Source organism: Trichomonas vaginalis, chromosome IV, assembly GCF_026262505.1.
Source record: "Trichomonas vaginalis G3 chromosome IV, whole genome shotgun sequence".
Lineage (NCBI taxonomy): Eukaryota > Parabasalia > Trichomonadida > Trichomonadidae > Trichomonas > Trichomonas vaginalis.
The window spans coordinates 26168262-26188289 of NC_067206.1; the positions used below are offsets into that span (position 1 = coordinate 26168262).

General features: G+C 36.4%; 15 protein-coding genes and 1 pseudogene across 16 annotated transcripts, besides 1 other annotated feature; 6 read left to right on the top strand and 10 right to left on the bottom strand.

Annotated features, from left to right (window-relative positions):
- Positions 1 to 11557: part of a mobile genetic element that runs on past the window's edge.
- On the bottom strand, positions 400 to 810 carry TVAGG3_0170730 (uncharacterized protein; the record flags this gene model as incomplete). The annotated part of the gene is made up of 1 exon (XM_051225304.1): positions 400 to 810. The coding sequence occupies one exon, from the start codon at positions 808 to 810 to the stop codon at positions 400 to 402; it is 411 nt and encodes a 136-aa protein (XP_051110290.1).
- On the top strand, positions 847 to 1475 carry TVAGG3_0170740 (annotated as a pseudogene). The gene has a single exon. A coding segment is annotated over exon 1 (629 nt).
- TVAGG3_0170750 (uncharacterized protein) lies at positions 2184 to 2384 on the top strand (the record flags this gene model as incomplete). Its single annotated transcript, XM_051225305.1, has 1 exon — positions 2184 to 2384. The coding sequence occupies one exon, from the start codon at positions 2184 to 2186 to the stop codon at positions 2382 to 2384; it is 201 nt and encodes a 66-aa protein (XP_051110291.1).
- TVAGG3_0170760 (uncharacterized protein) lies at positions 2414 to 2542 on the bottom strand (the record flags this gene model as incomplete). Its single annotated transcript, XM_051225306.1, has 1 exon — positions 2414 to 2542. One exon carries the CDS (start codon positions 2540 to 2542, stop codon positions 2414 to 2416), a length of 129 nt encoding a protein of 42 aa, XP_051110292.1.
- TVAGG3_0170770 (uncharacterized protein) lies at positions 2685 to 2975 on the bottom strand (the record flags this gene model as incomplete). Its single annotated transcript, XM_051225307.1, has 1 exon — positions 2685 to 2975. A coding segment is annotated over one exon (291 nt), but the record flags the coding sequence as incomplete, so codon positions are not given.
- On the top strand, positions 3301 to 3612 carry TVAGG3_0170780 (uncharacterized protein; the record flags this gene model as incomplete). Its single annotated transcript, XM_051225308.1, has 1 exon — positions 3301 to 3612. A coding segment is annotated over one exon (312 nt), but the record flags the coding sequence as incomplete, so codon positions are not given.
- Positions 3645 to 3857, bottom strand: TVAGG3_0170790 (uncharacterized protein; the record flags this gene model as incomplete). The annotated part of the gene is made up of 1 exon (XM_001580188.1): positions 3645 to 3857. The coding sequence occupies one exon, from the start codon at positions 3855 to 3857 to the stop codon at positions 3645 to 3647; it is 213 nt and encodes a 70-aa protein (XP_001580238.1).
- Positions 3897 to 4481, top strand: TVAGG3_0170800 (uncharacterized protein; the record flags this gene model as incomplete). Its single annotated transcript, XM_051225309.1, has 1 exon — positions 3897 to 4481. The coding sequence occupies one exon, from the start codon at positions 3897 to 3899 to the stop codon at positions 4479 to 4481; it is 585 nt and encodes a 194-aa protein (XP_051110295.1).
- Positions 8578 to 8730, bottom strand: TVAGG3_0170810 (uncharacterized protein; the record flags this gene model as incomplete). The annotated part of the gene is made up of 1 exon (XM_051225310.1): positions 8578 to 8730. One exon carries the CDS (start codon positions 8728 to 8730, stop codon positions 8578 to 8580), a length of 153 nt encoding a protein of 50 aa, XP_051110296.1.
- A 68-nt stretch (positions 11558 to 11625) lies between the features above and the next one.
- Positions 11626 to 11992, bottom strand: TVAGG3_0170820 (phage tail repeat-like family; the record flags this gene model as incomplete). Its single annotated transcript, XM_051225311.1, has 1 exon — positions 11626 to 11992. A coding segment is annotated over one exon (367 nt), but the record flags the coding sequence as incomplete, so codon positions are not given.
- An 18-nt stretch (positions 11993 to 12010) lies between these two features.
- On the top strand, positions 12011 to 12859 carry TVAGG3_0170830 (uncharacterized protein; the record flags this gene model as incomplete). The annotated part of the gene is made up of 1 exon (XM_001580189.1): positions 12011 to 12859. The coding sequence occupies one exon, from the start codon at positions 12011 to 12013 to the stop codon at positions 12857 to 12859; it is 849 nt and encodes a 282-aa protein (XP_001580239.1).
- Positions 12860 to 12863: 4 nt separating this feature from the next.
- Positions 12864 to 13106, bottom strand: TVAGG3_0170840 (serine threonine-protein phosphatase family; the record flags this gene model as incomplete). Its single annotated transcript, XM_001580190.1, has 1 exon — positions 12864 to 13106. The coding sequence occupies one exon, from the start codon at positions 13104 to 13106 to the stop codon at positions 12864 to 12866; it is 243 nt and encodes an 80-aa protein (XP_001580240.1).
- Positions 13107 to 13124: 18 nt separating this feature from the next.
- On the bottom strand, positions 13125 to 13487 carry TVAGG3_0170850 (uncharacterized protein; the record flags this gene model as incomplete). Its single annotated transcript, XM_001580191.1, has 1 exon — positions 13125 to 13487. The coding sequence occupies one exon, from the start codon at positions 13485 to 13487 to the stop codon at positions 13125 to 13127; it is 363 nt and encodes a 120-aa protein (XP_001580241.1).
- Positions 13488 to 15377: 1890 nt separating this feature from the next.
- On the top strand, positions 15378 to 16697 carry TVAGG3_0170860 (major facilitator superfamily transporter; the record flags this gene model as incomplete). The annotated part of the gene is made up of 1 exon (XM_001580192.1): positions 15378 to 16697. One exon carries the CDS (start codon positions 15378 to 15380, stop codon positions 16695 to 16697), a length of 1320 nt encoding a protein of 439 aa, XP_001580242.1.
- Positions 16698 to 16766: 69 nt separating this feature from the next.
- Positions 16767 to 17657, bottom strand: TVAGG3_0170870 (dehydrogenase, short chain family; the record flags this gene model as incomplete). The annotated part of the gene is made up of 1 exon (XM_001580193.1): positions 16960 to 17628. The coding sequence occupies one exon, from the start codon at positions 17626 to 17628 to the stop codon at positions 16960 to 16962; it is 669 nt and encodes a 222-aa protein (XP_001580243.1).
- A 389-nt stretch (positions 17658 to 18046) lies between these two features.
- On the bottom strand, positions 18047 to 19690 carry TVAGG3_0170880 (phosphoribulokinase family protein-related protein family; the record flags this gene model as incomplete). Its single annotated transcript, XM_001580194.2, has 1 exon — positions 18108 to 19670. One exon carries the CDS (start codon positions 19668 to 19670, stop codon positions 18108 to 18110), a length of 1563 nt encoding a protein of 520 aa, XP_001580244.1.
- Positions 19691 to 20028: the final 338 nt, after the last annotated feature.

The window sequence follows — 20028 nt, forward strand, 5'->3', positions numbered from 1 at the left end:
TTGAATGTTTACTTCTACCATTTTGAAAAGTCTCATTCAGCAAAGTTTGGAACATCGAACCAGTTAAGTTTGCTATTGTGACTAAAAATGGTGCGAAATTTGAAGACTTAGACATAGAAGGTTTGTTAACAGTCAAAGAAAGTTTTGACAGAAGGTTCTCAAACCTTAAAGAAGGCAAAGCATACAAACTTGTTATACCTTATGAACCAAAGAAGACAGACGACTATGAATATTATGAGTCTAAAGTTGTGAAGTTCAAGGTAAATTGGGTAAAAAGATTTTAGAGTCTAAGCCAGTGTTTACTCCTAAAGAGGAAGAGAACATTGACATTGACCCAGAAATGTTCTAAAAATAAAATTTTATTTTTACATGTCAAATTTCTTTTTCTCTGGAACTGGTTCAGGTTCTTTCTTCTCTTCTACTTTTCTCTTTCTTTTCTTTCTTCTTCTCTGGTGGAGTTATGTCAAATTTCTCAGAACCATATTTATGTAAAAGTTCTTTGTCCTTTAATAGCTCATCTATTCTGTTTTCTATTTCATCTTCAAGAACAGCGCATGTGTCTTCTTTGCATTCTAAGAACTTTTGTTGGACTTCATCTTTCCAATCGGCGTCATCTCTGTCAACAAGTCTGTCATTGACAAATTTTAAGACTGCTCTTTGTAATGTTTTATGGTTCTTGTCATATTCCCAGAAACAGAACTTTAGAACAAATTCACCTTTCTTGTTTACACTATGTAAGATTTTATGGTCGACAGATGTTTTGCTGTCAAAAAGTTTGTCTCGAATATAGATAGCGAAATCGCTAGACATTTTCTAAAAGATAAAAATTTTAATTTTTCTAAAAATATGTTAGAAAAAAAGTTTGCTGACATTGACAAGAAATTTGAGAATGTTTTAAACAAGAACAAGAGGAAGTTAGAAAATGCTCAGATAAAGCCTATACATGAAAGTTCTTATTTGCTCAGAATGGTATAACAGGTCTAATTGCACCACCTGGGTCGGGTAAGACTTTCACTTATCTTAAAATGGCTGCACAACAACAAGAACTAGATGAGAAGAACCCATTCTATGAGTTAGTGTCATTTGTAGTACTTCTGGTCAATTTGACCAAACCGTCAATTCGTTCAAAGATATTATAAAGAAGTCTAAGTTAGTATGTATAAAGGATACTGAGTTGTTAGATTGGATAAAGAAGTACCAAAGAAGAGTTTTGAAGTATAATGCTATAAATGAGTATATAAATTCTAAGTTTAAAGACCCAAATGAGGAAATGCAGAGAATATTAGAGAAGAAACACTTCAGAAACAAACAGAAAGAGATAGAATACATTTCGAAGAAATTGCAATCTTACGATTGGAAGACTTACCCTCATAGATGTCTTCTTATCTTAGATGATTTGCTCTCATCCTTTGTTAAAGAACAGAGAACAAGATATGTGTCGAATTCTTAAGAAGCTCAGACACTTTAACATCTCAGTTGTCATTTGTGTACAGACAGCAAAGAGTTTAAGTAAGGATGTTAAAAGAATACTTACTGACATAATACTTTTCCCGGATTGTCCGAAGACGATTTCATGGAACTTATGAAAGAGTCCATGGCAGGTAAGTTTGACAGACATGAACTCTGGGAGAAGTACAAAGTCATACAAGACCCTCATACTTCTTTCAGAATTCATATCTACGCAAACAAAGTTCAAATTGTAAAAAGTCAAGCTTGAAAAATGTAAGTGTTTAGTCTTAGTAAGATGGTAGCTTCTTAAAGCAAATACCATTGCTGAGTTTTATGTACGTGAAGAGAAGTACAATGAATTCAATTACGAGTACAATTGCAATGACAACTAAGGCAACTATTTTTGTCTTTTGCCAGCAAGGGTACTTCTTCTCTTCCAATGGTTCGGCAGAACTATACTCACTCATGAGAAATGCCAAAACGGTTTAATAGAAAAAGTATCATTTTTTCATGTCCGAAGACTCGAAGGTGCAACACTTCCAAAATACCGACGAACTCAGAAGAGCAGCATGGCAGTATGTTCTTGACAACTTCTTTGAGTTCTCCAGGTACACCTTGGAAAATGCTGAAGAACTCCGACACAGAGAATTTGGAGAAATTGCAGTCCAATACTACCTTGAAAAACAAAGGGTAAAATAAGACTAAAAACTTAACGTTTAAAAAGTGACATTTTTATGAGCTCCGAGTTACCGAGAAAACTTGGTCAGATGTTAGCAGCTTACTTCCCTGAGGAGGATGGAAGCGTTACATACATAAGGTTCAAAAACAACGAACCTGGAATTGCGTACCAAATTCGCAATTACATGACCATGGAAGAGTACGAAAGGTTCCTACAAGAGAAACCAGCTCTAAACAACTCAGAAAAGAAAGAATAAAAAGTTTAACTCGTAATTGTTTATTTTTTTTACTTGTATGGGCAAGCTGCAAGTATGAAGTCGACTATCTCAGTCTTTGTCTTGACCAGTTGGACTGCTCTTGTAAGCACGTCTGTTTTGCGGTCTCCAGCTGGTGTTTGACCTTCGTAATTGCGCATGTTCTTGAGAGCTCCAGCTGTAAATGGCTGTAAGATGAAGAGTCTCTCAGACTGCTTGAGGTAGTCTTCACGGTCACGAGCCGAATCTGTGGTACGAGTCGAATCGGTCGATTTGAGGGAAGAGACTGAAAGCCTGTCGTCTTCCATTGGAGCTGTAGCATACTCTTTGCGTAAGCGGTTCAGACCTTCTTCGAAGTCTTGGTCTCTCTTCGATTGAGATTGGAATTGGAATTGCTGGGGTGGAGCTTGCTGGAACAACCAAGGGTTGGGGAAGTAAGGCATAGGCTGAGGAGGGTAGTTCGGGAAGCCTTGTGGTGGGTAGTAACCTTGAGGTGGAAATTGGTAGTAATTCGGAGGTACTTGCTGGAACTGAGGTTGCTGAGGAGACTGTTGTGGTTCTGCAGCTTTCGGTTCTTCTGGCTTTGGAAGGCATTCAGGAAGAGGAACGTCAGTCATCCGTTTGTGTCCTGTCGGACCACAACGATAAAAATCTCTGCTACTAGCAGTACTTTTTCTGACAGTAGCAGTACTTTTACTGACAGTAGCAGTACTTTATCGTCGAAAACCCTCTCAAATTTTCCTTTTTACTGTCAGAAAAAGTACTTTTACTGCTACTAGCAGTACTTTTACTGACAGTAGCAGTACTTTTTCTGACAGTAGCAGTACTTTTTCTGACAGTAGCAGTACTTTTACTGACAGTAGCAATGGTCGAGGTCGAACCTACCGACGAGGCAATTTACCTAATTGAAATTAACGAGCTTGTTAAAGACTTCCTCAGGCAGAATGTAAAAGGCAAGCTTGTTAACGGTTGGATAACGGGAAGGGCTGCCTTGAATCTCGAGACTTCGACTGGAATTCCAATTCAAATACCAGACGGGACAGCCTTCGACGACATAAAGCAAGCAAAGAAGGAAGCCATTATAAAGTTCTTTGCCAAGCGTCCTTGGATACTACTTCCAAACAGAGAGAACCCTTTCCCAAGAATGAACCAAATTCTCAAGGGTCTCCTTCACTTCTCTGGTCAGCCGTTCTACATAACCTGTGAAGGCGACATCCAACCAATTCAGTAAACATCTCATTTTAACTCACTTTTTTTATGTTTTTACTCACACTCGTACTCACCAGGTATGAGTACAACTATTTCAACTGTGAACCTTGTAGTGACCGGTCTTCCTGCAAATGCAAGTTCGGTCAATACACAGTTTATGGTGGCAAGAATTGAAATTCCAGACCCAACTCCAACAAGAACTCTCAAGTTACCAGAGACTCGTGTGAAGAAGAAGCCTTCTGGTAAGTTTCTTATAGCCATATACATGGCACGTTTAGAGTAAAAACATTTTTTTTCATTTTTTGAATGAAGCAAGTTAAATTCGTCCCACACCAAACTCAATGGACCGATGAAGAGTTTCAAGCTATGGTTGAAGGTGTTGAGAACGACATAGACGGCGAACTTGAAGGAGCTCAAACCACAATTGCAACCAAAATTGCACAAGTCAAGGAACAGATAGCTCCACTTAAAGCTACCAAAGCTACTCTTGACCTCATGGATACTTACCGTTTAGATGTCAAGAGAGGAATAAGACAATTAAAATTAAAACTCTTAAATTACCAAGCTATACTCCAGAAGTTAGCAGAAATGAGAAGACTTTACCAGAGCTACTTACATGTAAGGGACTTACCTTCAAGCAGTCCGATCAAAGATGAATTTTCTGACGTTGTCCCAATTTTGTCCGAAAGTCAGCTCAGATGTTTTGAACTGCTCCCAACATATCCTGAATATGAAAATTTGCCTGAACTCTTCCGCAATCTCAAAAAACGTTTTTTGGTTCTCATGTTCGAAACTTTTATCGGAAGAGACAACAAACGTTCAGAAGAAGAACAAGATATTATTTTAAACTTGTTGTATGACATAACTGTCATAACAAGCTTTTTGAAGTAAAACCGCCATTCTCAAACCACTTCATTTTTTCGATGTCCGAACAAGCACCGAAGCCGAACACAATGGCAGATGTCCTTTCAAGGTTGCCAGACAAGCGCCCAATTCAAATTCAAATTGCCCAATTGAAAGCTCATCTGACAAACACTATTAAGACTCTCCAAAGTAGTCTTATGACAGAGATGAAGGAACTTAAAGCCGATGTCCTCATGAACCAAGCTTCCAATGAGAAATGCCTGAACGATTTCACGAAACCTTGCGCAATTACGAGAGAGAGAACCGAGACCTTGCCAGACTCATCTACCGTTTCTTCGAAGAGATAGACGCCATCTGGAAGGTACTCGAAAGGACGAACATGCAACACCGTACTTCGTGAGTACCAAATTGAAGAAGGAATTGTCGAGGAAAGAAGAGGAAGAAGAGGAAGAAGAGAAACACGAAGAAGTTCCTGAAGCCGCTACATGGGCAACCCTTGTTGCCGATGACGGTTACGAAATTTCCCAACCCTACCCATACCAAATTCGCAACAAGGAGACAGGCAAGGTTCTTACCCAGTCCTCAACAACTTGGGACACTTGAACCTTAACCTTCGGAATCGCGGTTCAATCTCCATGGGCAAGCTTGTCGCAATTCAATGGGTTCCAAATCCAGGCAAGAAGACGAAGGTCAGACACATTGACGGTGACAAGCTCAACAACCGTAAGGAGAACCTCGATGGTTCTAAGAGTAAAAAAATTATTTTAGTGGAAACCCCAAGTAAATTTAAGTGTTTAGTTGGATAAGTAGGCACTATTAATGGTAATTGGAAATTAGCTCCGACCTTTGAATTGGGCTCTTTCGTTATCTTCCCAGTTGCGTAGGAGGTCGTCCCAGAGGAGTTGGTAGAATTGCCAATTCAAGGACGATTTGTCCTCCCAGGCATTGAGGATGTACTGCTCGTAGAGTCTCATGACCTCTGCCTTGCACCAGACACCCTCTCCCTTGGAACGTAAGGCTTCTTCGAAGTGCTCGAATGCGATTGGCTGCTTGACCATCCGAAATGACACTTTTTGTCCGTTTGGTCAATGTTCGTGTCTCGTGCCATAGTCGACGAAAATACAGACAAACAGGTTATATATGAGTTTGAGACCAAGAATGGTGTAACTCGACCTGTCCGATTCAAAGACTCCGAGGGCGACCATGAAATTAAAACGGAAATTGGCTAGGAAGGAATATAAAATGGACTGGTTGCCACCACCTCCACCACCTTTACCTGTTCCTCAAGTAAATAAGCCTTTCCCGTTCCCAAGAATTCCCACATTTTAATTCAAATTCGAATAAAAATTTTTTATTTCATGCAATGTTTAACTATTTCACCATCTTCTTTAACACCCCAGTACTTACGCTTGGAGAGGACATGAACTTCGGTGAAAATTTTGTCCAATTTGAATTGACCCATCTTTTCACCGACCATTCCCATTTCAATGAGTTTGTTATAGCCTTCTTCGTTCGTCATGAGTGCGTCAATGTTCTCATAGTAAACCTTCACTTTGGATTTGATTCGGAGAAGAATTTGTTGTAGTTGTCAAGGACTGCCTTTGCGAACTGAGGGTAAGACCAATGTTCGACAATAGGTTTTAATGTGTTACTAAGCCATTTTGACCTTGAGTGAATTCGTACTTCAAAACAAAAGGAGAAAACCTTTCAACAAAGTTGTCGACCTTCTCATAATGTTTACTCTTCATCTCTTGAGGTTTCTTAATGGAATATCCCCATGTCGATTCATAAGCAATTTGAGTGCCATTGCAAGTTTGGGGTTTGAAGCTTTCCTAATATCATACAGTTGTTGTATGACTTTTCCAACTGTATAGTTCCTTCCCGGGAACTCACCATCTTCGTTTGGAATTCCAGTCGGAATATATTGGACAAACCTCATGTATGCAGCGTTAAGGTCGACATAGTATATCTTTTCGTTTGAGTCGAACTTGTCGCAACCAATTGGTCCAGTTTGTGGAAATTCAAGTGAGTCTCTTATCTTCTGAGAAACTTCTCCTGTTATCTCATAAACATCGTCGAAGCAACCTGTTTCATATAAAACCTTCTGACCTAACTCAGATGCTCTCCAATACAATTTGACGTCAATTGGATGTCTCAATGGAAGTTTGTTTATAGCATCTTGAAGTTCTTGCAACCTCATTGGAAGTTCTTCTGGTTCAGGTTGGTATCCGAACAAAACCAACCCTTGTGGAACTGTGTACTTCTTTTGTACTAGAACTTTGTCTGGAACAACTTTTGGTCTTGCTAACAATGAAAAGTTTGTTTCGTCTTTTGGTACAAAAGTTTCTGTCAGCTTGTCATCTGGAATTGGTTCCAACAAACCTTTCTCGAAAAGAATGTTTACAGCTCTGACAATGTTGCACTTACTTTTACCAAAGAATGGGTTTGTAAGACTTTCGTTCAACATGAAGTGGTTGTGGACAATTACAATCTTCAACCATGGTAAGTCTTTGTCAACAACATAGTCGTCATGTGAAGAACCTTTAGCTGTAGGTATGTTGACTCGGATATTGACATTTGCAACGGTGCAATTTTTGCCAATTGACCTCTGAGAATGTACCTTGTCTTCACACATGACTCAAGATACTTCATCTTCTCATCTGTAACAAGACAGAGTTCCTGAGACATGTAAGAATGCAAGGTTCGTTGACAATTGTTTCAATTGAATTGTAAATTTCATACCTTGTCAAGTCAATGTCAGACTTATTTATGAAGGGAAGTATCCAGCATGTTGTCTGACTGCTTGAGGGTTAGGTTGGTACCATTCGAACTTGACACTTGCAATTCCTTCAATTGCATTCAAAATGTCTGAGTCGGAGTCAACCATTTGTTCTCTCTTTGTAGTCTTGAAAGCGTCAAGAAGTTTTGCGCTGTTTGTGACATTGCCATGTGCATAGTAAATGTGACCATCCAAATCTGTTATGGTCAATCTGAGATTGTGTCCTTTCTTATTTCCGTCTTGAATTGCAGCAAGTACTCCCATGAAGCCTTCTTTGTTCTTTCCTTCGTCAAAGTTTACTGTAAAGGTTCGACCAGATGTAATTTGACTTCTAACTTCACGATACTTTTCATATGCATATCTTGTTCTTTCCATGGAGCATGTGCGTCTTCACTTTTCCTTTTTTCTTCTCAAAGGATGCAATTGTTCGTCATGTTTCCAGTAGAATCTGGCAAGCCGTCGTGTCCTTCAACTTGAGGTTCACTAACATCGAAAGGCATGTCCATAAGACGTTCTTCTTCTAACCTCTTAGTCTGTTTGGATAATTGGCACGTGCTGTTTCCAATCCATTTCGTAGCGAAGACCAGACAATTTGTCATAGACTTTTATGGGTCTTCCTTCCTATATTTAAAATTCTTCGAAACTCTCCAACCATATCTTTGTAACTCTGCTTTTATTCTAGCAGACTTTCTATCCATTCTATATGGGGCATTTTTATAAAAATAAAAAAATATTTTTCTTTTATACTTACATAACCGCCTGCTGCCATAAGTCTTTGACGCCAACCCATACCAGCTAATGAAGGTTGACTTGGTTTAGTTTGGAAACTAAACTTTGGTTTTGGTTTATCTTCAGTTTTTGGTTTTTCTTCTTCTATCGGTTTTTCGTCACTTTTCGGTTCCTCTGACTTTACTTCACTTGCAGGAACATTGTGTCGTCAACATCTTCATAAATATCATATGCCATTTGTTTTTGTTTTCCTTTCAACTTTTTGTGTTTGTTGTAAAGTTTAGAATATTTGACTCTAAGTCAATGAGATGTTCTATAATGAACTGTTGGTCAGTGAAGTAAACTTTTCCATCTGTTGTCTCGAAAGCTCCTTCAGACTTCAATATTTTATTTTGTGAGAGTCTGTTTCTTTTTTGAGATACTAGCCGTTCCATTTCTATGAAAAGTGACTTTATAGTTAGGGTTTGTATTTCCAGACCTGGCACTTTCTATTATTGAATTTTTCTCTTCATCTGTAAGTTCTTTGACAGGTTTTGACAATGGTTCTGAACTTTTTGTTTGTGGTGTCAAATCTACCGTTTCAACTTCTTCGTCATTTCATCTGCAAAAAAAATTTTAGTTTGGTTTGTTTTCAACTGGTTGTTTAGGTTTTTTAAGTCGGTCTAAAACTTCCTGAGGTATAGGAAGAACTTTACAAACACGTGGTTTAAATGCTGGAAGCCGACAAATCCATCTTGAACTCATTTGTCTCAATGCTGCATTGTTCATTTCATCCTAGTTAAAAACTTTACATTCCCCACGTTTGAGGCGGTTGAGGTTGGTTATTGTTTACCCACTGTTGTGCATGGTTATATCCTCTGTTAAAGAATCTTCACCTTGGTCCATATAGTGTCCTGCTTGGTTATAGTAGTCATTTGGCTTTGTTATAAATAGTTTCCTGCTTGTCTTCCTACATTGTCCATCCATCCTTGAACTTTTCCTGCTTGTTTCAGGATTTGGAATAAGATTTGTTGCATCTCGTGCTACATCCCAACCTTTCTGTACAGTTTGTATAATAGGTTGTGCTTTCTCTTTAAGTATACCTAATGTACTCAAAATCTTCCTTCCAATTCCAAATGCACCTCTGGCTATTGTTCCCACTGCGGGTAAAAATCTAGATGCGACTCCTGCTAATGCGCAAATAAACCCATTTCTTATAGGGTAAAAAATGACGAATCCGAACAAGGACCCTATGTTTCTAAAGCGACAAAGAAAGCACTCATGATAAAAATCTTTAGTTCAAACACCAAATGCTTGGTTTATGGATATCTTGGAAAACATTCCGAGGTATAGAGAAGATGGACGCACCATACTGGTTAATATTTGTTGGTCAAAACACAAGATACTGTGAAGCCATACCATTATGGTCCAAAAATATTTTAGATGTGAAAAACTGCTTTGACAATATTCGTTGACAAATACCATCCAACAAAACTGACATCTGACTGTGAAAGTTCTTTCAAAATCAAGATGATATTAAAAACTATCTGCGTTCAAAAAATGTAAACCAATATTTCATTGTCGACCAAACATTCTGCTCTTGGTGTCATTGACGGTTGTATAAAATGTTAAGAGACTTAAACCAACCACAAGGTGGTGAAGCAAATGAAATGTCATATGACGACAAATATAGACACTTCTCCATGGCAAAGATGAGACAAGTTTTAAATATTTACAATAACGCGTAAACAAAAAGGTTTGGGAAACCATTCCCCGAAGAAATGAAAAACAACCCTGACTTAGAGAAAGACTATATATTTAATAATTTAGTCAAAAGAGACAAACAAGAAAGAATGCCGGGCTTCAACTTCAGAAAGGTGACAAAGTAAAAAATAGAAATACCTAAAGCGACCCATATGAAAATACTATTGACTATGACAACAATGGGAACTCGACAGGTACTCACATTCGTGTTCGTAAAATAGAAGAAAGTATACAAGAGAATATTATGAAGTTTTAGGCAAACATGGCAAAATGTACACACTGCAAGCAGAAGATAAAACTACTATTGCCAGACCTCGTTTCAAACTTGTCAAAGTTCAAGGTGGTATACTTTCAAAGACAGTTCCTAACAAATATAAGACAACTCCTGACGAATATGCTAAAGAAGTTGAAAAATGACGACTAAGCAATTCTATACCATGCGTAAACTGTCATGTAAGGTGGCATGTATTCTTTACTTTGTCCGTTGTTTGCGTAATATCCTGAAACGAAATGTGTATGGTTCCTTCTCCGCTGAGTGTCACTCCAGTAACAATTTATAGCAAACTTAACGTCGTCTTTAACATCATATCCTTTACCTTTTGTCATTCCTGACCAATCTCAATATCTATGCTTATGCCAACCTGCTTGAGATGTACTTAAATCTATGTAATGACTGTTGCAGGTAAATTTTTCACCCGAATCGTTTTACTTCCACCTGTTTCCTTTGAAGAGTTTGCACAATACAAAAACCTGTCGACTATTTGTTCCCATGCACCAACACCAAACATTACTTGAGGACGCTCTTGCATCCATAGATGTATAAATAGAACCTACTGGGTTCATTAAATCAAACATATGAGATATTATAGGATTGTCTTTTTTGAACTTAAAATATAGTGCAGCTATTTCAGGTTTCTTCTGGTTTGTGTCAGAATATTTTTTATAATATAATCTTATGTTTTTCAGGGTAGGTAAAATCTTGACTATAATATTTATTTCTGTCATCTGTATAATAATATACTATTCTCGTTTTTTCTATTGCATTATATCTTTTATATCTATAATAATCTAAATATAATGTTAGCTTTTGTTCATCTAACATGTGGTGTTCTGTTCATCATCCATAGTCATAATAATGTGGTGCTGGAGCTGGGTCAGGCAATGTCATATCTGCCATTTCATAAACTCTTAAATATTTCTTTTGTTCGTCTCCATATAAGTTTAAGTAGCAGTTGTTGTCTAATGGAACTTTAACTTGTGTACCATCATTCTTTTTATAGCTTACATACATTTCATTGTTATTTTTCGGAATGAATTTATACCGTGTACCATTTTCTAAGGACTGTACCAACTGCCATCTAAAATATTTATTTTCTTCATTGACAGAAAGTCACCAACAATAGTTTTCAATATTTTTGTTCCTATCAAACTTTGGTATATTTCATTGACATATGTTTTATCTGCTTTATTTTCAAGGCTACGTTTAAGTCTGTTATTTCAGAAGATGTATGTGTATGTCAACGTCACTTTTCCTGTTTAAGGGTTTCTTGTAAGTTTGTAATATTTGCAATGGTATGTGTATGTCCAACGTCACTTTTCCTGTTTAAGGTTTCTTGTAAGTTTGTAATATTTGCAATGGTATGTGTATGTCCAACGTCACTTTTCCTGTTTAAGGTTTCTGTAAGTTTGTAATATTTGCAATGGTATGTGTATGTCCAACGTCACTTTTCCTGTTTAAGGTTTCTTGTAAGTTTGTAATATCAGATATAGAATGTGTATGAGTCTTATCTGCTTTTGTCTCTAATGTTTCCTTAAGACTTGGTGTTTGGTTAATATAATGTATATGAGTCTTTTTAGAATATTCGTTTTCAGCTCTTGTCACTTCACTTAACATTTTATTGTCAACATATGTTTTGTCTGCTAGTTCAGGATGAGTATGTTCTTTTGTTGCATAAGCATTGTTAGCTCTTTCTTCTTCTTTTGCTATTGCATCGTCTACATATTCTTTGTCAGCTTTGTTGTCAACATCTGCTTTCAAAAGAAGTTCATTTATAGGTTTCTCGTTTAAAGTTCCTTTTGTTGGATTTATACAGACAGTATGGTTCTTATTGTCTTGAAATAGAAACTCATCTGTCATTGGGTTTATTGTCAGTTTTAAGTCACCCCCTTTCAATGACTCAGATATCTTAGAATAGTTTGAAAAGTTTGTTGTGTTCTTATTTAGAGCTTGCATAATGAGTTGTCGGTTGTGTTGTATTTCTCTCATAGACGCTGTTTCATTTGACATTTTTATTATAGATAAAATATGCTTCCAATAGAAAAAGAAAATTCTAGAGTTGCTACAACTAAACCATTAGATGAACTTTTTACTAATGTCGGTCAAAAGTTTGAGACAGATACCGTAAAGCATGAAGGCTATCGTTTTGACTACCCATTAAGATGGTTAAGAGACCCATCCGTCACAAAAGCTATTGGCTTTCGTAGAATGAAGTTCATTTCAGAAGCCATACATGGTTTCCCATTTACGGTCGGTTTTGAAGTTCGATACTATAACAAAGAAAAACGTATGTATGAGAAATTTGAACAGGGAAAACCTTTACAAGTTAATTTGCTTATAAACTTAGAAACAACTCTTCAAGCTTTTCAAGAAAAAATAAACGATATCTATATTGAATATGCAAACCAGTTTAACATTGACGAAGGAGAATACCATCTCGATATTATTTATGACAGGAAAAATGCAACTGTTAAAATCAATAAAATAGAAGACCTTGGAGAAAACGTTTATATTTCTACAAAATATAACAACTTGGCATGGTATAGATTTATGAGGATGTTAAATCAGCCTGCAGCATATCCAGTACACCCGGACTATTATGAAGTCGAAAACCCTAATGGAACATATGAAAATATTTTCGACCCAGATGCTATTATTGTTCATGCTTCATTTTCTGGTGCGCAAAACTCTTTCTTATGTCTGATGAATGACTTTTACGAAAAACCTACAAAGTTATACGAACCACCAAGTGGAAGTATTTCAGACTTTCAAGTATGGTTTACTACAGATGGAAGAAAAAGAATAATTCCATTATACCATGCGTTTTACTTAGAACTTAGTTTCATATACAACTACTATCGAACGGTAAAAATATAATTTTTTAATACGGTTGAGGTGTTGGATTTGGTTGCCAACTTGACTGTGGTGCAGGTTCAGGCTGTTGTATTACAGGAGCTTGTTCTTCTGGTTCAGGGTCTTTAGGTATAATACCAACAAACTGACCTACTCTTTTACCAATATTTTTGACACCGTTCCATACTCCTCTTCCGACAGATTTTATTCCATTCCATATACCTCTTCCAACATTTCGAAAGAAGTTTCCAATACTACTGAAGAAACCCATTTTACTATATGTAAAAATCTAATGTCCGCCTAGTCTCTTACGTTTCCTGTTGAGTTCCATAGCATTCTTTAACTGGAGCTCATACATTCTGTTTCTCCTCTGGTAGAAAACATATTCTGGGTCAACTCCTGTGTTCGCGTCATCTGCATAAAGTTGTTTATATCCCACTTCAGGGTTTGTATAAAACTCTTTCCATCTCATATTTGCATACCATGGTGGCAAACCCAACGCAGCGTCATTTGACATGGCAGTTTGCATTTGTACATCTGTTGGCACTTGACCATAGTTTGCCATTGCAGTTTGTATTCTAACTTCATTTGGAATATTCTCTGGGTTTGGTTGTCCAGGTTGCTGTGCATTCGCTAAGTTCTGTGCGTCCATTTAATATTAGATAAAAATATCTCTTACGAGTACATATGCTGAACATTTGCAGGCATTGGTTCATCTTCATATTCTCTGTACTTTTCTGCCACGTCCAATAAATAAATGACACAATGGAAAAAACCTAAAACAAGTAGTCCTATTTCAAACCACATTTACTTACTAATAAAATTTCTTTATTGTGACACTTTCTCCGGTTTATAGGACCTCTCTCATATTCTATCTTGTTATATATAAACTCATAGTCATGTATGTCCTCTAACCATCTCATAACGGTTTCCAAACCACTTTTATCGGATGTAAAGTAAAAGCATGGATGGTTATGTATAACGTCTAAAGTTTCTAAAGAGTCTCTCAAAGTCCAGTCTACTTGGTATTGAAAATCCCATGTGTTATAGAACGGCGGGTCCACTATAAAGAAAACATTTTCCTTGTCTTTATATTTTTCATACAACTCTGTCCAATGACATCTCACAAACTCTATACCCTCAATATATTTTTCTATGTCCTCTTTGAAAACATTTGTATAGTTAAGATATAAAACTTTTGACATAAGTGTTTCAATGTCATGAACTCTTATAGCACCACTATATAATAGTCTAGCAGATATACTATCCCAGTCTATATATTCTGCTTTTTTCAAAACCTCTCTCACAATATTTTTCTTATCTAATGGTATACGTTCCATCTTACCTATAGGTATCTTTTCTTTTAACTCTTTCAATATATTGTTTGTGTCTGGAATATGTTTGAGACGGTTCATATAGTTGTCGAAGTCATTGCATATAATCTTTGAGTCAGGAAATACGGTATGACATAAATGGGATATATAGAAACTTCCACCGAACAAATCTACAAATGTTAGACCATTCGGTAGTTTCTTAAGTTCTCTCAATATAATATCTTTACATCTACTCTTATTTCCAAAGAACGGTAACGGTGGTTTTGTAAAATTCATTTATATATAATAATAAAAATGTTTTTACCCGAAAAGTGACAGAAAAGTGACAAAACATGAAAACATATATAATTTGTGAAAAGCGACACAAAAAGTGACATTTTAAAAAGTGACACCATTAATATGATGTAAATAACAACGGTTTTGGTTTTGTCACCGGCTGGTCGGCTGGGGTTCGGTCCTCCTCTTGGGTCTTGGGCAAAATTTCTTATGGGCTAGAGGGCGCAACGCGCCTGGAAGCCCCACTTACCTGACCTACATTCGGTTTAGCTATCAAAAAATAGTCCAAAATTGAATATTTTTGAAAATCATTAATAAATTACAAGTACTCTCATATGGATTTTAACTAGGAACCTTCTCTCTCTTCCGAAACATCAATCATTGAATAGAAAATTTAAAGAAAAATTTAATAATGATTTAAATGAACAAATTTTATAATAACTTATTAGAGTGTAATGAATTGCATATAGAAAATACTTCATAATGATTCAAAAAAAATGCAAAATTAGTCATTGTTGGTTAAAAAATGAGCTAATAACTTAAAGTATATGGTTTTGTAGAAGGAGTGACTTGATATAATTATATTTTTATCATGAAGTTTGAAATTCTTTTAATAATTTTATTGAAATAATGTATGATCACAAAGATTGATGTTAAGTATCGTAAATAGTTAAAGAGGTTTTAATTCAGTATATGCTGAGGTTAATTTAAATAGCATTCAATTTTTGATGGTTTGTGTGTTTATCCCTTTTCAAAAAATTGAAGAACCGTTGTTTATTTGAGAAGATAGCAAAATATGAAATAAGCAAAAAAAATATTACATCATGGTGAAAGTAGTAATTATTAAAAATTCCCATGTTTTTTATTGAAAATACATTGAATTTTGAAAAGAATTTACGGTAAAGAAGAATTTCAGTTCATTTTTCTAGGTAATGGTAAACTTCTGTGTCCACGAACTCATCTATGGTCTAATCATCATGACTGGTTCGTTGAACTTCGGTTATTCAGTTGAAATAACATCTCCGCTCGTTCCATTCTTTAAAACTGAATGGGGAATATCAACAATGAATACAACATGGTTCAATGCAATTCTTGCTCTATTTGCTGTTATTGGTCCATTCATCACAACATGGATGCTGAACTTCCTTTCAAGAAGATTGGTTTTCTGCATCCTACAAGTTACAACATCGGTACTATATTTAATCATGCTTGCTGCATCAAAAAAGGCATTTGCCGTAATGACAGTCATGCGTGCCCTTCAAGGTCTTGTTATTGGTGGTGTTACATCAATTACTCCGACAATGCTTGTTGAAGCTGCTCCTGCAGGTCTTACAGGTTTCTTCGGTAACTTGAATCGGATTGGTTGTGTTATTGGTATTATCATTATGTATCTCCAAGGTAATTGGACCGTCAACACATCAAAGAATGCAACAAAATGGTGGTCTCTCGAAATTACGTGTGCTGATATCAATGGAGTTGGTGCAGCTCTTATTTGGATCTGTCCAGAAACAGGAAAGAAAGCTGAAGAAGCTGATAATGCTGATAGCGAACAGAAAAAGGAATCTGTTTTCCAGAAACAGTATCTCGGAAAGCTACTTGTTGGTATTGCAATGATGTTCATTCAACAATTCAGCGGAGTTAACGCCATTTTAACAAATCTCGATGAAAACTTCAAAGAAGTTGGTGCCCCACTTGATTCAGGTATTGCATCTACAATTTCAGTTGCCGCTCAGCTTGTTGCTGTCTTTGTTTCTGGTTTTCTTGTCGATTGGATGGGTAGACGTCCACTTTTCTGCATCTCATGCGTTGGATGCGGTCTCATGCTCATTATATTCTCTCTAAACTACAAGTTTGGATGGGCAAACTGGCTTTCAATTGTTGTTATCTTCGTTTACATGTTCTTCTTCGGTGTTGCTCTTGGCCCAATTCCATGGTTTGTCGTTCCAGAACTCTTCCCTGACTCTGTACGTTCAATGGGTGCTTCAATGATTTCAATGGGCAATCAACTTTTCTCCTTCATTGTTATTTTCATCTTCCCATGGATGAAAGGTGATACTGATGCAAATGGTAAAGTCACATCTGGAATTGGTCTTATGTGGACATGTATTGTCTTCGCTATTGTTTCAATCCTTGGTGCTGTATTCGGATTCTTCTTTATTACAGAACCAAATGAAAAGAAGGATGAAAACCTTGATTGGGATGATAAGAAGGAAAACAACGAAAACAAAGAAACTAATGATGTCGCTGTTTAATTCAATTAATTTTGGAAGTTTAAATAAAAAATTAAATTTTATATAAAATTAACTCTATTTTTATTAAAATGACAAAATGCAAATAGTCTGATAAAATAACAATAAACAAAAAGAAGGGAAAAAAACAGATTTCATTAAAAAATATTAGTATCGGTAATTTATATGGCTTACACATCAATACGACTTCAAAATAATACGAGTTGCGCTTATATTAAGAATAACTTAAAAAAATAAAAAAATATTTTTCAAAAATTAAATAATATTATAATCTTGAGCCAGAATCTACGACTTGTTCAGTTCCTGTTATATCCTTTGATAAATCTGAACTTAAAAATAACAACATATTTGAAATAGATTCAAATGAAGTAAAACGAACTGAAGAATCGACTGTTCCACTTGAGTATTGCTCAATATATCCTACTTTTATGGCATTAACTCTTATATGTGCCTTTTTTCCTAAATCAAGTGCAGCAGTTTTTGCAAACATTGCTAGAGATGTATTTGTGCATAACTGTGATGATGAATTGCAATTGTAAGGCGGATAAACAAAAATAATGGATCCATCACGATTCATTTCTTTGGAAATTTGATTGGTTAAGTCAACAACAGATGTAAAGCTGTTTTTGTATTCATTTATAAATCCAGATACTGATGATTTGACAAGTTCCGTTTGTGTTTCGTTGTTATAAGCAGGGTCTAAGTTAATAAATATGTCAATTCCTTTTTTTGCATGTTTTTCGAGCAAAGGCAGAATATCTGTGCTAAATTCTGTAGTATCAAGCTTGAATTCGATGAAATCTAACTTGGTTTTAGAGTTATGAAAACGTTCATTGAGATTTTTTTGAATTTCTTTGTTAGATATAGTAGAAATAATGGTTTCGGCCCCATATCTAATCAGCGATTCAAGTATAAGTTCATTGAGCTTCGACATCTCCCCTGATATAAAAATACACTTTCCTGCAAAATTCATTTAGAAAAAAGAAGAAAAAGTTCCAGTGAAGCAGATCATTTCTTCAAAAGAATGAAGCTCATTAATGGTATCACAAACTGAATTATCGGCTATTCAGTTTGATAATTCTTCAAATTTTGCGATAATAAAAAAAAATAGTTAAAATCTATTCGCGAGCATTGAAATACAAAAACATGTGTCGAACCCTATTTATGCAACCTCGAAATTTGCTTTCAAAATTATCCTACAAACTGTATTCTCAGTTTTTTTTTATCAAAATCAAATCAGAACTCATTTGTAACTGTTTTTGATGATACAGAATTAAAATGATGTCATTCAAATAAGACTTTACTCGGAAAATTCGATATTTTAAGAAAAATAAAATAATGAAAATAAAAAAAAACTTTTTAATTTTAAAATACCGTAAATATAATAAACATTTAATAGTATAAGTAAATAATTTAAGCCTTAGCATCCTCAACGAACTTCTCGCCGACGAATTCGTCCATACCAGAACCTCTTCTGATGGCCTTCATGTACATATGACCAGACATCTGAAGGAGTCTGTGGATTCTGCGAACTTCGCAGTTAACGAAAGCTGTCTTCTTGGAATTCTTGTCCTCTTTTTCTTCTGGTTCGAGGGCTTTTTCGAAAATTTCCTTACCAGCTTCAGCGATAATAGGAAGTTCGTAGACGAAGGATGAGTTGAAGAAGTATTCTACTTGGCCGACATATGTGTTGATGTTTCTTTCTTCGCCATCGCAAACATCTGGCCAAATGCCGATTGTAAATCTTGGTGAATAGCCACGCTCTCTGTTATCTCTGATGACACGCCTCATCATGCAGATGTCTCTGCCTGAAACTGGGTGTTCATCGTCGTAGCAGATTGGTGTCATTGGTGAAACGTAAACTCTGATTGGAACAAGTGGCTGAATGAGGTCGAATAATTGTGGGTTGATGCCGTGGATACCTTCGATGATGACAAATCCGTTTTGAGAAAGCTTTAATTTCTCTGTTTCGCTGTCCTTACCAAAACCAGTGATGAAATCGAATCTTCTGACTGGAATTTCCTCACCAGCAAGCAATTTCTTGATTCTCTCAGCAAGAAGTGGTGCTTGGATTGATCTGATATCTTCGAAATCGATTGTTCCATCTGGAAGGTGGTACATTTCTGGACGGTGGTGGTAATAGTCATCGATGGCAATGATGATGCAGTCATAGCCCTTCTTGTTGAGCCTGTCTTTGAGTGGAATAGATAATGTTGTCTTTCCAGATGATGATGGACCAGCAATGCCAACAACACGCTTGTCAGGGAACTGTGAGAGAATGTATGCTTCGATCTTATCAAGCTGTTCGGCAGCAAGCTTGTCGGTAATTCCCTGAATTTGGGCAAATGGTGTTGTTCTGCAGTACTGGGAGATCTGAGCGACAGACTCGACGTTGAAATTCTTCCACTGGTTGGATGAGTGGACTAAGAGCTGCTGTTGGAGTTCAGCAAGACGGTTCTTGGCGAAAACTGTTGGATCCTTAGCTGTTGGGAGCTGGAGAAGGAGGCCCTTGTCGAAAACATGAATCTTGTAAAGTCCAAGTTCATTGAAGTTGAGAACCATTGGCTCGTAGACGATATCGAGCATATCTCCGAACTTTGCGCAGAGGATCTTCTCTTCATCGATCTTAGAAGTGTAGTAGGCCTTCTCTTCTCTGCCTTGCTCCTCGAAAATGTTGCAAAGCTGGATGGAATCCATCTCAACAAGTTCAATCTTGTTGTCGGAGGCAATTAACTCATCAAGCTTGGCCTTTATTTGGTCGGCAAGGGCTTGGTCGAGGACTTTGCCATCCTTGGCGATGAAGTATGATGAATCAGCAATGAAGTGGAGGATCTTGGCGTACTTGCCAGTGATTTGGCGGTACAATCCGCAGAAAAGGAAGTTGAACGTGGCCCTCTTAGCATTGAAGGTTGTGATTGGGTTGATTGAGTAGAGTTTCTCATTGCAGCACTTGGTGTACGCTTCGACAACACTCATCGAAAATTCTGAGATTTCAGTATTGAATTTTGATTCAAATAAATTCTGAGAATTGAATTCATGCTTGGCCGAATCCGACAAATATTTTTTAAATATCTTGGTGAGCACCTATAGCCCTAAAACTTGTTGTAATTTCTAATAAATTTATGTCTTCATTAGTTCTCCAAGATTTATATCTTTTTCATGAAAATCAATTATGATGATAGTTTGTGTATTGATTTTTGATTTTATAAAACTCATTTGGTCGATTTTGGCAGAATTACAAATTTGATTTATGAATCAATTTGCCAACTATTACGAATAAGATTAACTTCTTGAGAAATATTTGAATGACGATGATTCATACGAAAAACTCTAA